At 38.2% G+C, this 14,743-nt stretch overlaps 1 protein-coding gene across 32 annotated transcripts in view; it reads right to left on the reverse strand.

Annotated features, from left to right (window-relative positions):
- The window catches only part of MAGI1 (membrane associated guanylate kinase, WW and PDZ domain containing 1), a 461,964-nt gene that overhangs the window by 68,740 nt on the left and 378,481 nt on the right, over nucleotides 1-14,743 (reverse strand). For 15 of the 32 annotated variants that reach the window (XM_067541805.1, XM_067541935.1, XM_067541892.1 and 12 more), the window contains exons 6-10: nucleotides 14,614-14,696; nucleotides 11,560-11,598; nucleotides 6,772-6,829; nucleotides 2,304-2,392; nucleotides 1,398-1,490 (exon numbers count right to left, since the gene is read on the reverse strand). In XM_067541805.1, the coding sequence (XP_067397906.1) occupies nucleotides 1,398-1,490; nucleotides 2,304-2,392; nucleotides 6,772-6,829; nucleotides 11,560-11,598; nucleotides 14,614-14,696 (362 nt within the window). The remainder of the gene's footprint in view (nucleotides 1-1,397; nucleotides 1,491-2,303; nucleotides 2,393-6,771; nucleotides 6,830-11,559; nucleotides 11,599-14,613; nucleotides 14,697-14,743) is intronic. The other 17 variants (XM_067542060.1, XM_067541975.1, XM_067541955.1 and 14 more) reach the window with 2 other exon arrangements.

Here is a 14,743-nt window from a genome sequence, read left to right on the forward strand (position 1 = left end):
CTGCAACCCTTCTATGCACGCCTTTATGTTGTTCAGAGCATTTATCTTCCTGTCTGGTGGGATGGTTATGACAAGCCACTTTTCCAGGAGTGGCGGGACGTTTATAAAAGGTTGCGTGAACATTGAAATGACATCAGTAAATAAGACCCTGAACCTGCAAACACTTTTGCACGTGCTTCACTTTAAGCACATCACCAGTTCTGTTCATTTTAAATTGAAGCACACGCAGAAGGATTTGCAGAAGTAGAGCTGATGTTTGTATTTTTATGGAGAGCACTTTGCTCCAGTTGTGACAGGCACTATGATAGTTGCCTACACAGGAAATATTTGCAGTCATTCTAGGAACAAATAGGGTTGCATCCCGAGTTTCAACCTAATCATCCCAGCAGTGGGATGTGATTTTCCCTTCCAAGCCCTCAGTTGCTGAGACATCTAGAGTGTCAGGGTTTTCATGTGGAGGTCAGCGCCCCTGCCCTGCTCTATGGATAGCTCAAGCTCCCTCAGGAGCCACGTTACAATGATTTCCCGAAAACATTTCTGGCACGCAAAGTTTCACAACACAGAAGTAAAAGGGAATGCTGACCGAGTCACCTCTTAGCCAGGTCCCTGTCCTTGCACATCTAAACATGAGACACTCAGTTGTCTGTTTGTGAATGAATATGAGCAAGAATCACAGAGTTAATAAGCACTTCAAAACAATGTGCTGTAAAACTGTGGCAAACACAGTATGCATGTTTTGGCACCAGAAAGTATTGATCAGCTCTAGGAGGACAATGGTGTCAAACCATTTTAATTCGCATGACTCTTCCAGCCTACTCACTCAGTTTAGCAATCGACAGGGGTAACAATTATACACTAGCTTTGGCTGCAATAATACGCAAAAAACAACCATGTTTGTGGCCTGATCATATTAGAACATGGAATGTTTTTTGCCCGCATTATAACGTTATAACAACACGCTTTATCCTTGGTAGATTTGTCTCCTGTCCATACAGGCAAGAAAATAACAACAGCCAAACACGTTATAATATAGTTTGACCACACAGTATTGCAAGAAGGGGCCTAGTTCTATATACGTTTGCACGCACCCACTATATCATACTTTAAACAATTTGCTTTTAATCTGTTAACATGCTAATTCATAATTTCACAGTGTGTGTTGAAAGACTTGAAATACACCAGAGAAAGAGATTTGCAGAAATCCACTCTCTAAGAGGCGACTGTTCACTTTCATTTTTGTCATCTTCTGCTTAAGACCTACAGTTCTCAAAGTCTGAAGAAATTCAGGACATTGGTGTTGTGTGTCCTCACTACACTGCTATTGAAGGTTCTGTTTCTGAAGAAATGTGGTGGCAAAATTAGTTTCATTAAAATGGAAAAACCTTATTGGATGTTACCTTGTACTGTTACTTCTCGAACTGGCTCTTGGGTGTTTGGAGCATGGTTTGGAACAGCTGGTGGACCAAGAGATGGATGCTCTTCTGTCCATTCTAGAGATAGAAAAAATGCAAAACACAAATATAATAGAACAAAATCACCCACCAGGGTAGGGCAAAACCTTCTATAAAAGTGAGGAGGAGAAGAGGACTGAGAAGTGAAGAAGGCAATGTTAGTTTCAAGGGATGTAGCCATTCAGAGTGTTGGACTGAAACTCCACAGCATCTCTGCATTCTAAATAGCTGAGATTATTTCATTTCCATGCTATTGCCGTACTACATGATTTTTAATAATCCAAAAATGTGTCAAAATAATGAAACCGCTGACTGAAGTGGACCATGTTTGCAATACCCAAGAATCTACACGTAGCATCAATGTAAAAAGGCGTTTCTTTAATTCATATTTGATACTACTCACTAGTCATTCCTTAGAAGTCCTTTCCTTATTATATTTTCCTATGCCAAATAGAAAAACGACCTCTTGAAAAAAAATCATAGTTCAGCTCACAAGTAGATTTTTATAATTTCTGGGGAGCAAGCAAGATTGCTTTGTAACCTATCAACCTTTCAGAACTAAGTTAAAAGTAGAGTTAAAAATTATCCCATTTCATGGACTCAAAGCCAATAAGGGCTAATATATTTCATCATTTCTCCTGTGCCTCATGCTATTCAGTCTTCTGGTAAGAGCGCAAATGACATGCTCCTTTATATTTCATTATGCCTATAACCCATCCTGTAAAAATTACGAGGATCACAATGCAAGTATTTTAAGGAAGGACAAATATGTCCGCGTGGGAGAGTAAACTCAAGGGAGAGCATATTCTGTTAGCAAACAACCGAAGCATAATGCTTTCCACGGGTGCCAACCTTCTGGTGGTTGTTGCTGCTGCTCAAGATGTTTCTTCCGTTTAGCTTCCAGAACTGGATTCTCATATTGTGTCTTCCTGTTAATGTGGCTGGAGAAGAAAGAGCAACAAATTAGGAAACACTTTGTGTGGCAAACAAAAATGACAGCCAGATTCAAAATTCCCCTGTCAAAGGGGGCAAAAAAGCTAACAGCAAGGCATATGGCAAAACACTCACCAACCTGTGCCAACATGCTTAGTAAGGAAAATAAGCACAACTTATCAGATGTGACATCTTGAGCAGGAATGGCTAATTCTTTCAACTACAAGAAGAAGCAGTTTAACTGTGAAAATGAGAATAAGGCAGAAAGGATGCCCTGCCTGACTACATGTTAAAAGACAGACCTACATCATTCCTGCTTTAATCGGATTCCCAGAGGTACAGTCATTCCTCAGCTCAGTGAAGTTAAAAAAAAACCCTAGTAACATCTGTCAGCTATCTAATCAATGCACAATATTAATATGGTGGTTGAAAAATACTTGCAATGCTTTGGACTAGCACCACAGATCTGGGCAGCAGGATAGACTGAATGAAGGGAAATGTGTGACCTTGGCACGAGAAGTCTTTTGAGTTAGCAACCATTAAAATAATCTGAACTGAAACCAACAGAAACCAATCCTAATCTACTACAAAATAAATTTACTTACCTGTAAATGTCTACAGAAACCCTTAAGTCTATGCGTGGTGCACTGCACCAGATGGATAAAGTTAGCCCTTTTGTGAAACCAATGAAAAAAAGGGACAGTGCCACAAACTTGCTAAAGAGCTGCTAATCTGTTGAAGCCGTTGAAGTTCTACTCAAATGTGCATGGCACATGAATTACACAGCTTCTTAATGGAGTCATAATTCTGTAGAAAAAATATTAACCATTGTGTTGAATTAACCTCTATGAGCAAAATATTCAGGGGTGCTGAATTCTCTCACTCTCACACACACACACACACACACACACACACACACACACACACACACACACACACACACACACACACACACACACACACACACACACACACACACACACACACACACACACACACACACACACACACACACACACACACACACACTTTAAAGCTACCTTTATCGCACTCCTGATCTTGAGATGCCCCTTCGGTGCAATTTAGCATCTACAAATTCAGACTAGAAATAAGGTGCGGATAGTTAACAGGGAGGGTACTTAACCACTGGAACAACTTAACTAGGGATGTGGTAGATTCTCCATCACTTCAAATCTTTAAATCAAGACTGGATGGAAACCTTTTTAAAAGATCTGATCTAGCTCAAACAGAAGTTATGGGCTTGATTCAAAACTTACTCTGTGTGGTTTTCTGGCCTGTGTTTTACAGGAGATCAGACTAGATGATCACAATGGTCCCTTCTGGCCTCAAAATCTATGCTGAGAGTGAAGGGGACCAGGAGAGGTTGGTATAAAGCCAGCTACCCCAGTTTTATGCTAGGTTATAATTTCCCAATACTAGGGGAATTCTCAACTGCCCTCTGCTTTGATGGCACAAGGTGACCCTAGCAAAATGTGTTTATTGCAAATAGTCATTAGCAATTTAATGAAAATGATAATAGAACTGTGAAAAAGACCAATCCAGCACTGAGCTGTGATGTGCTACACTTACTGTAGATATCAACCATATTGTGAAAACTCAAAAAGATTTATTTCAAAAGAGGCTGGCATGGTATGGACTCAATATTTCAGGTTTATTCTGAATCACAGGCCCAGCTGAAATCATCTGCAAAGCTGACCTATGCTGGATCATCAGTTGATTTAATATTTGCAGAACTGATTACAAAGGTATGAAAAGCTATGGTGATTTTTAGTATGACTGACCAGCATGAAAACATTAGCCAATTGTGGCGACATATCACCAGGATAGTCTTTACTTGATTAGTTCTACCGGGAAACTGATAGGTAAATCACTAGCAAAATATACCTATTTGAAAAGTGAATATAGGACAGTGAAAATCTACATCAGAAACCTCAGTTCACTGATATCTATTGATTCAGGTGCAATTTTCACATAAGTCACAGGGACAATTTCAATTACTCTTATTCAATGGCATCCTTTCTGAGAGATGAACGCTCCTATCCAATTTCTCTAATGCTTAGCTGTGAATCTGGAGTGTAAGTTGTTTTAAGCACCTCGCCAGTGTTAACTGTACTTAGTTAAAATTCAACTATAATCCAATACAAAAGTTTACCATTAAGAAAGTGTGTTTTGTTGTCAAGAAATCCTTTCCACAGTTACCTTTAAAACAATTGTTTGCAAATAACTGCAAAACATACGCTACAGAGTTCCACTCAGAATTGTCTTCTTTGGGTTCATAAAAAGGATAATCTTTTTTTAAAATAAGCCTTATGTTATACTGTTGATTTAATGAATCTAATAAGCATATGAAAACAAATTCATGAATCCTATAAGAGACTGTCAATTTCATGTATCAGTGGAAGGCTGAGAAGAACTTATGGATTCGAAAAAACGACATCACTTCATTTTTTCATGAAACCATCATTTTTTAAAGGAAATCATCCAGTGTAATAGAATTTGTTTTTGTGAGAGAGAGAAATCTATATTATCTCTGTTTTAGTTGATGATAGATATTAAGTAAAATAGTTTTATGTCACATTGCTGTTACAGTCCTATTTAATCTCACACTAAGGAGTGGCCTGAAATTAATGGGCAGGCATATGCAAAGTGGCATGGGAAATGCTGGAGAGAGACCTCTTGGCATGACTTTTAATAGATGAAAAATACCCCTAATATGTCTGGCAAATAAATGTCAAGCCTTAATTATACAGTTTGATAACCTTGTTTCCCAAGGCACAAATGGTGGGGTCAAAAATGAGCCAAAGCAGACAGAAGCTATATTCCACGTCTATTTGGAAAGCTATTCTAAACAATACTAACAAACAGGAGTGTACACATAATTAAAAATTCATTTTATGGGGTCAGTGATGAAACAAAACTTGGTTCTCCTATTTCCTAAAGGAACCATCTGTCATCTATATAAAGAGGAAGCTGTTCTAAATCTGGAGAGAGTTACATTAAACCAATAATTCTTTCCAATACAGGAACCTTTATGGTCACACTACTTGATCACACAAGCATGGTCATTTTTAATTCCTGGGTTTTTTTAAATTGAATCAGTTAGCTGCTTTATGAGAGCACATTTTGATCACACTGCTATACTAAGGAAATTGCTAAATTAATCACATACCCATGATAGCGTTGAATAAATGTGTCTCGTAAAAAGAACTCTGTCTTTGCAAAGACTGGGGCTCAGGCAGCTGTAAGTAAGAGCTCCTCCTTCCCAACTAGGGCCTTTATTTCAAGCTATGCATTTGTGAAGGAATTTAGATCTCTGAGTGGTAAGATTCTGAAGTTTCCAAACACTCGAATCCCAAAAGGTCTCTTCCCTCTGTGAGGTCACTTGCAGTAATACAGTTGAACAAGCCCTTTAAGGGTATGTCTACACTTGGAGCTGGGGCTGTGATTTCCGGCTCAAGGAGATACACTACTACTGGTTTTGCGCCAGTATAAGCTGCAGAGGCATAGGCAGTGGACTGGGCGAGACAACTGGGTATATACCCATGAAGTCTGGATCCATTTGTACTCAGGATGGCTAGCCCATGACACCACTGACCGCTGCCCGTGCTAACACAGCTACATCACTATATTTTAGTGCACTACACCTTGATGAGAGCTAGTAGAAGTAGATCTCCTCAAGATGGAAATCACACCCCCAGCTCCAAGTGCAGACATATCCAAGGGCCTTGTGTACACAAACACACTAGCAATCAGCTAGCCTAACAGTTCATTAGTGAACTTTGATCTGGTACCATTTCAAAGAGGACTAAATAAAAGTGCAGTAACAAACTGTTAATGCACATCAGTAGGGCAAAAGGGACAATTTGTCCACAGCAGGGTAGCGGGGAGGGGAAGGAAAGGAGGGGCGAGTGGAAGATAGCTTGCCACATACTAAATGCTCCTGTCGGCAAGCCCTAAGTGTACAGCACTCTGTTTAGAACGTCACATCCTGTAATGCTGAGCCACAGCCAGACACCAAGGGGTGCAGAAGAGCAATGTATTCTGTGCTTTCCTTCTGGAGACCAAGAGTATTAACGCTTCACTTCCAGTATCCATACTCCAGAGAAGTACAAGTCTTTAGAGAGCCTATACAATATGGTAGTACTACGAGCTACAATCAAAGCTCTCAGGGTGGGTGATTGTCTTATGTCAGGTGTGACGAGCATTTTTAGCTTATTGGGTTGAGTTTCTGGGGTTTTTTTGTGACGGTGAAGTGTAACTGTGAGCCAGGGTTCTGTTACAATGAATGGTACTGTATAAAGATACAGCAAACTCAGCTGGAAGAAGTACTTATCTACTCAAAACAGAAATGTCAGGCAACACTTACTCTACATAGTAGACACCATATACAGGATCTTCAATCTTTTCCCAACCAGCAGGCAATTCTGGAAAGAGTGAAAAAAAAGTATGTGAACGCCTTAAAGACATATTTTTCAGACAGGCATTCCAGTTTCACTTGGCTTACAGAATTCCACATCAGCTCATGCTATCACAGCATAACTATCAGGAGAATTGTTATAGCCATCATTTTCATATCGGTCCATAGTTTAATAAGCACAAATATTACTGTTACCTTTCCAGTAGTGGGGCTAACAAATGTGTGGAAAGCAGACACCTGTGTCCATTGTCCGTGGTTTTATCAAGTCAATTTTTTGTTGCATTTTATTATTCTGATTTCTGGGTTAAACAAATAGTCATGCATTTCTTGCTGAAGAGTCTCTAAATGCCTCTCTGTATATGTGTTGGTTTGGGAAAAGTACTTTTTTTATTCCTCTGCTAAGTATTTGCAGTAACTGGGCTTAAATATATTTCAGCACTTAGCATGATTTCTATATTAGCACCCAAATGTCCCCCGCAGGACCAGGGACCCATTATGCTAGATGCTATGCAAACACAAATGTACTTCACTGTATAACACTTGATATAAAAGCATTTAATGCCATAATCACATGTAACAGTCATTTTCTTTTCTTTTAATTAGAACAATTACTAAAAAACAGTTCTGAAAATGAAATTAGCATTTGGAAATCTATCCCCACTTTGTGCCTGCAGATTTTCTAGACTGAAAGCATATGGTACTACTTTAACCACAATTAGTGAAAATCACTTCAGCCTACTAGTGAGCGTTATCTGAATTGTATGTATTATTCAAGGGCCTGGCTCCTGCTCCCACTGAATCAAACACAAAGCTCCCAATGACTTTAGATTCTGGGGTAGTACACGAGTTACTTTAAAGAAAGAACCACCACCATATAACACGAAGACAAGTACTCCAATGAGAAATGAGCTACTCCAATGAGAATTCTTATAAAAGTAGCACTTATTGCCAAGTTGACAAGACCAATGGGAAATAATCTGTGTTTATTCATTATGGAATGCAAAGATTTATTTTTATTAATGGTATCAGTTGTTTAGCCAGTACAATCAAGCAGTGGTCCATTAATCAGAATAATGTAACTGTACAGTTCAGTATTTACAGACATCAGCTACAATGCCATAAGGGCACAAATAATTCCAGACTGAAGATGAACAATATCCACACAAATACACATGGGATAATTATTCATAGTTCACGTTTGCATTCAGAATTGGCTGAACATCAGAAGAAATTAATTGCATAGGTTTTGCTTCACAAGTCCCCTGTTTGCAAATAAAAAACATGTTCTCCCCCTATTCTTTATTTTTACTCTTATCAAGTTTAAGTGTCTTTGGATTCCTTGAGATATAAGTAACCAAATGCAAGCCAGTGCTAACCTTTGGGTATGAAACCACTTCGCAAACTTCTGAGCAGATCTCTTTTGCATGCTTACCAAATGAATGGGTTTGAAATTGACATTCCTCTACAAAGCACAAAAGTAGTATCAATATTAAAATAGAAGCTAAAAACTAAAGGCCAAATCCTGGAAGTCTCTACCTCAGCTGAAACTCCCGCTTACTTTAATGGTGAAAAGACTGCAGGATTTAGTTTTAATGCAATTAACTTTATGACACAGACAGGAATCAGGAGTCAAAAGTTTTGGCTGACATTTCATTCTTAACTTATTCCATTGCGGAAGTAGATGGCAGCGGAGGCCAGGTTGGAAGGAGAGAGATGGAAGCAGAGCACCAAAACAAGAGTTAAAGTTAGATAGTCATGCTTCAGTTTGTTGGCTAAGTTTTTCGTGTCACAACCTTAAATAATGTTTATTTTATTTTTAAATCTCAGGATATTGTTTTTGGCCAGTGTCATTGCCTTATCTTTATTTAAAATGTTTTTAGTATTAAAATTTCATTTTTATTTTCTGTAAAAGAAAATAACTTTATGGAAGGTCACAAAATAAGTACTTTGTGTCCTGGAAAGCCTGGAATGGCTCCACTGACATTATAGGTTATTGGATAAATACTTCTTTAAGCAATTTTTAGTTTAACAAAACACATTTCTACATGTTCTGAAACAAACAAGATGTGAACTGGTGCTTTGGAGCCGTTAGTAGTCTATTATGTAGCTGCACATCCAGGAATCTAATAAGAAGTCTTCTGAAATGCTCTAAAGCAAAAAGTTACTCTGCTGTAGCAGCAGCCACTTTGCAAAGTCCAATATCACGGTTGCTTAACTTATTCCCATCCAGCTGATCTTCAAGATGAGCCAGAGCAATTAGAACATACCATGAACTTCTGATTTACCTATATAGCCTTGACCCAGTAAAGGAATCTGTATTCATGCAGACCCATACGAGCACACACACGTACCCCCATGGAGGATTATGATCTAATAGTAACTCAGTCATTTGCAAAAGCAACCACCTCTTTATTCATTTGACTTTAAATGCTCAACTTATATTTTTAAGCATGGTGTAAACACAAATTCCTAGGCTGAGAGCCTGTTTGTCAGTGTTCAACCCTACAAGAGTGATAAATCCTTGACAATCAGGGAAACGCCTCCAGCCCAGACTCAGAGTTACCTTGCCCCTCTGTACCCATCTAAGGTTGAATCTAGCCCTAAAACATTTTGCTGGAGCATACCATCCTTGTACAGTCATAGTCCACAAATGCCAACGATTGCACCTACATTAGAAAAACTAAACCCTGAAACTCACTACTGATGCAGCTTGACTGGTCATAGCCATTTTGGAGGCTGGGCTCTGGGAATTTCACCGCCATGCAGTTTAATCCGCAGTCTCCAATGTTGCTACTACTGGTTGAGCTGCAGAGAAGTGAATTACAGTCTTAGTGTTCCTAGTGTAGACAAGGCTAACAGAAGCTGCCAATATATCTTTCCTTAAGTGTTTAATTTCTGTCCTAAATAGCACTGTTTTGTTGGAAAAGAGGCCATTTATATTACTACATATTAAATCCTTTCCTTTAGAAAATATAAGATAAATACAAAGTATTGTGAAAGTGTCAAGCTGATTTCTATTTAAATTTTCTCACATGCAGAAAACAAAATGTTAAAAATTAGTTTTAACTAAAAAATTAAAAACTAAGTGCATTAACCTCTGGCACAAACCAGTTGTACTAACAACTGGTGTTCTTACTGTATTGGAGATGAGGCTGGTATGTTTTGACCATACTTCATTGATCTTTTTGGCACTGATTGAACTACTGCAAATGTTAAACTTCTTTCTTGACATACAAATGCTTGTAAAACCCCATAGTACATATATGGGCCCCGATCTTACAAACACTTGTCTTTACTATTGTGAAGACTCCCACTGAAATCAATGAAATTACTCATATTAGTAAAGTTAAGCAAATGTGTAAGTGTGTGCAGGATCAGGGCCGTGGTTATCAACTAATGCTCTTTCCTGGATCTACTCCCTCCATCCATCCTTCCATGGAAGTTACATTGTGTGCTGAAGGGTAATAAAGAGCTGATATCAGGCCGACGGGAGCATAGGTTTATGTTTCATTGTTACTCAATCTTGTTATTTTATAATATTTCATCTTTAATATTTTTGAGCCATTTTAATTAAAAATACATTTTGGTTCAGCTGTCTTCATGCACTTATTCTTGATGTAATTTTAGTCTGTGAAGATTACTGGCCACCGCAATAGAAACCTTAGTGCTGTGGGTTATGCCGACACCTGCTACTGCAATTATTCCTTTATGTAATCCCTTTCCAAGTGTTGCACTAAAAGGAGTTAGGTTCTTAGCATTATTCCAGCCACACTAACCACAAGAGCAGCTTCTTGCATAGCTTTATAAAAAACAGTCAATATTTATTGACTGCTTCTGGCATATCAATCACACAGAAGTGGGATACAGTCTACACTTTCAAGTCATTAAGGAAACCAGAGATTGATTCCACTGTAATACAATCCTCTACCATACAAAGCTATACATTTCTTTAAAGCAATGAACGACCTACGGAAAATACAATCGCATGCAATGTATTTATCCCTTTCAGCTCTCCATGTGGACTAGACTCGAGAATGCTGACCAGAAATAACTGTCTAATAGTTCACTGAATCATAATTACAGACTGAACTAACAATGCTAAATGAGATTAGATATTATGATAGCAGTCTTCAAAAACAGTCAGAAAATATCACAGGACCACACCATCTAAAACCAGTTTGTTCTTGATATTGATCAAATACTGGGGCAAAAATGTCTGCTGTTTCATTCACAAATTCAGCACAAGCATTCTGTGGGATATTTTTAGCCAGTTTTCTAAATTTCACTTAGTTCCTCTAGTCTGGGAAATTTGGGCACTAATCCTGAAAAATCTTATTTATGTGCTTACTCCTCACTTCACTTGGAAGTCAGCGGACCTCCTCACTGGGTGAAATCCTGGCCCCACTGAAGTCAATGGTAAAACTCCACTGACTTCATCAGGGTCAAGATTAAAACCCACTGCGCATAAATATGTTCTTAAGCCTTTGCAAGATTGAGGCCTCAGTTTGTTTCTCTTCTTTGGGATCCAATGCTGTAAGAACTGCGCCTTAGATTCCACATCATGGGGAAAAAATCTATTTTCAGTGCCAAAAACCCTGATACATTTTGTTACTGAATTAGGACTGGTTGAAATTAAAAACTTGAAAGATGCGAAATGACACAAAGGAGAAGTCAAGCAATGAAAGCCTTAAAATGGTACAGTCAATCATACAGCAAAATGAGAGATGGATGATTTACCTAGTTCACTGTCCAGTTCCTCCGTGTGTACACCTTCTTCTCCAAGGGAAGAGCAGTAAATGAGACAGAAAAAATTAAAAGAAAATTTCAGATACCAGCACCAAGCAAGATATTCCTACAGCAAACAGAAGAACCAACACCAATTTTCACAGACCAAACTCTCAATTTATCAAATCTCAGTGATCGGAGGATTTATGAACCTTGATGTGGGTCATTAAAAAATAGGTTCTTGCACTGTTAAAATAATTATGTGGATCAGCTACTTTCATGCCAACATTTGGTTAGATTGAGTGATAAGCAAATTTGCCTTATCACCATTTTGTGGCAAAATACTACTCTCAGATGTATATGACTATGTATCTATCAGTAGGCCAAAGCTGGGTGCAGATCTGAGAGGAATTCTTTGCCCTTAAATAGGATGTAACTTAGAACCCAGTTCAGCGAGGTACTTAAGCAAATGCCTAACTGGAATACATAGGTAGTTCTACTGATTTAACTTAGACTACTTATGCACTGCAAGTCAAGCATGCGCTAAGTGCTTTGCTCAGTTGTGGCCTGTGGCTCCAATCCTCCAAAACAGATGCACCAGTAAAGATCCCTCACACCCAGATGGAGCTGCATTAGCTTCAAAGGGACACCTCTTTCATCAGTTAACAACGACAGATGATTACGGTGTCGCTTAGCTTATGAATAATACTGCAGTCAGAAAATGAAAGGTGATGACAACTAGAATGCAGATGGCAAAACAAGCTGGGACGTAACAGAAAATTATTAGTTGTGTTAATAAACAATAAACATAAAAGATACAATATCATCGAGTTGCTGTTGATAACTGTGGCACCTAAGAAATACTTTATGTGCTCTAATTTACCTATGCCCTGTATGTTTTAGAGTATGCCAGAATAATTATCAGACATTTGTATGTGAAGTGCTAATTGGCAATTTCTTCATATATGGTAAACAACAGAAAACTGTCAGGGATTAGTATCCTGACATGGAAAGAATACAACACAGCTAAAATCCAAAACAAATTTGAAAAGACGTTTAACACTCAAGTATTTACTTATTACCCTAAACACACACTAAACTTTACTCCTGGGCATGACCCCATCCCCTTCATTGGAGCCACTCACATGAGTACTCGCTATGTCCACACTCGCCACATCAGACTGTCATTTGAGATTTGCAATGTTATTTTACCTTTTCTTCATGCCTAGGTGCTTTCAAGGAACTACAGAAAGACTAGAACAGCAAAGTAGGAGTGTTCAGTGCACTAAATGTACCTGTGAAATAATGTGTTTAACTACTTGCTGTTAGAAAAATAAAATATGAAACTGTTATAAATTATCTGTCCCAATTACACAAACTGTTCAGGTATCTATTTTTTAATTGAAAAGGATGAGGGAATAACAGAATGGCAGACTCTGAGATGTGGCACTGGGATGTAGGGAATCCTCTGTTAAATCCTCCTGATGTTTGTATCCTGACCCTGTTTGAAAGTGCAGGGCGATTCCTGCTGAATCAAAGTGGCAGGTGCATCTTGTTAACTTCAACCAGATTATAACAGGAGTTGGAACCTCACTCTCAGCAGGCTGCTTCAGGGAAAACTCTAGCCTCAGCTAGGAGAAAGGTTAGGCTGTGGTTTATGTTCTGTTTTAAATTGTGTCTTAGAGTTCCCAGTGAAATAATTATTTTTAGACCCTAATCATGCAAAGGGATCACCCTGGATCATGGATCTCTCTGCCTGGAATCCTACAGACTTTCCAGGATCTGGTCTTGGACAGGAGGGGCCAAAATTTCCAACGGCTCTCAAGCAGGCCTCTAAAAACTGAATGCACAATGTTTTGTCTAAGATTTGTGCACTCACAAGGCATCTTGTATTTTGTGAGCATGCAAGTCTGTGTACAACTACCTAATTTTTCTGTAAAACCTTCTGTAAAAGCAGTTTGCACAGTCAAATCCTGGTATTACATGTGAAAAAACTCAGATGTGAAAAAATGGAGGTTGACAAATTGCAAGATTGTAACAGCAACTTTAGAGGTGACTTTTGAAAATGACCAAAAATGGACAATCAAGGCCATTCCTTTCCTCATTAAAATCCCCTAAAACACAGGAACCTGATTTACAAATAGTTTGAGAGAGAGTGATTAATTATAATCCCCAAATTAGCTTTTGGATGATAATGCAGACAGCCCCCCAAAAATGCTCATGGCTAGCCCCGTGTCAGTTAAAATGCCACTGTTTTGGTTTTTTTACTGAGTAGGTGTCAAAAGTCAACGGACCAAAATTTGTGTGCATATTTTCACAAATGTTTTATTGATGCTTATTATTTTTGCAATTTTTTTTTGTACAGAACTTTTCATTTTGATGCCTTTTTAAAGATAAACTTAAATGAAATACTTCCTCTGCCAGTCACATATCGGGTTTCTTGTTTTATTCATGTGCCTTCAAATTGGACATTGGCTTGCATTTTCAATATCTCAAGGAATACAAAATTATATTGGTGCAAATTAAGTGATCGAAATCCATGACTTCAAATATAATTTCTCTTTAGAAATCATAATGCTAACTAGACTATCAAAATGTAACATTCAAAAGTGAAGCAATACATAACCTTTAATTCTACCCAAATGAGGAAACAACATCTTTTGGATCCACTCAAAACATACTAACCACACCAGAAGGCAATGGGGCCATGCAGAGTACCATTTACTCTGTGTTTGCATAGGGGTTCTATCTAGCACATCCATTCGAAGGATCTTGGTCTCATTCAGTAAAAATGAGCATTCAAATCCTTTTGTGCAAACATGTATGCCTCCTAGTTATAGTACTTCTGTGATTATTTGACTCATGATCATTTGAAAATCAGGAATATTCGCTTTACATGTGTGTAGTGGTTTTATAACAAACTCATCTTCATAGTGGGTATCTCTGTGCACTTATTGTTTTTTATTTTACATTTTGCAATCATTGTATTGTTTTGGGGAAAAAAATCTATTTACCTAAATTAGACCAAACACACTAAGTTTTAGTTCACTATTTTCAGCCCCTTACCATCATCTTCACATTCTTCTAGAGGCTTCTGCTGTTTATTCAGGCACCGTGGGTCTAGCCAAGATGTTGTTTTAGTATTATGGCTGTAAACCAAAAATGGAAATATGACCTTTGTTAATAAACTCGAGCT

The sequence above is a fragment of the Emydura macquarii genome, unplaced genomic scaffold (assembly GCF_026122565.2).
Source record: "Emydura macquarii macquarii isolate MOO-44397 ecotype Brisbane River unplaced genomic scaffold, CSIRO-AGI_Emac_v2 contig_71, whole genome shotgun sequence".
Taxonomy (NCBI): Eukaryota; Metazoa; Chordata; order Testudines; family Chelidae; genus Emydura; species Emydura macquarii.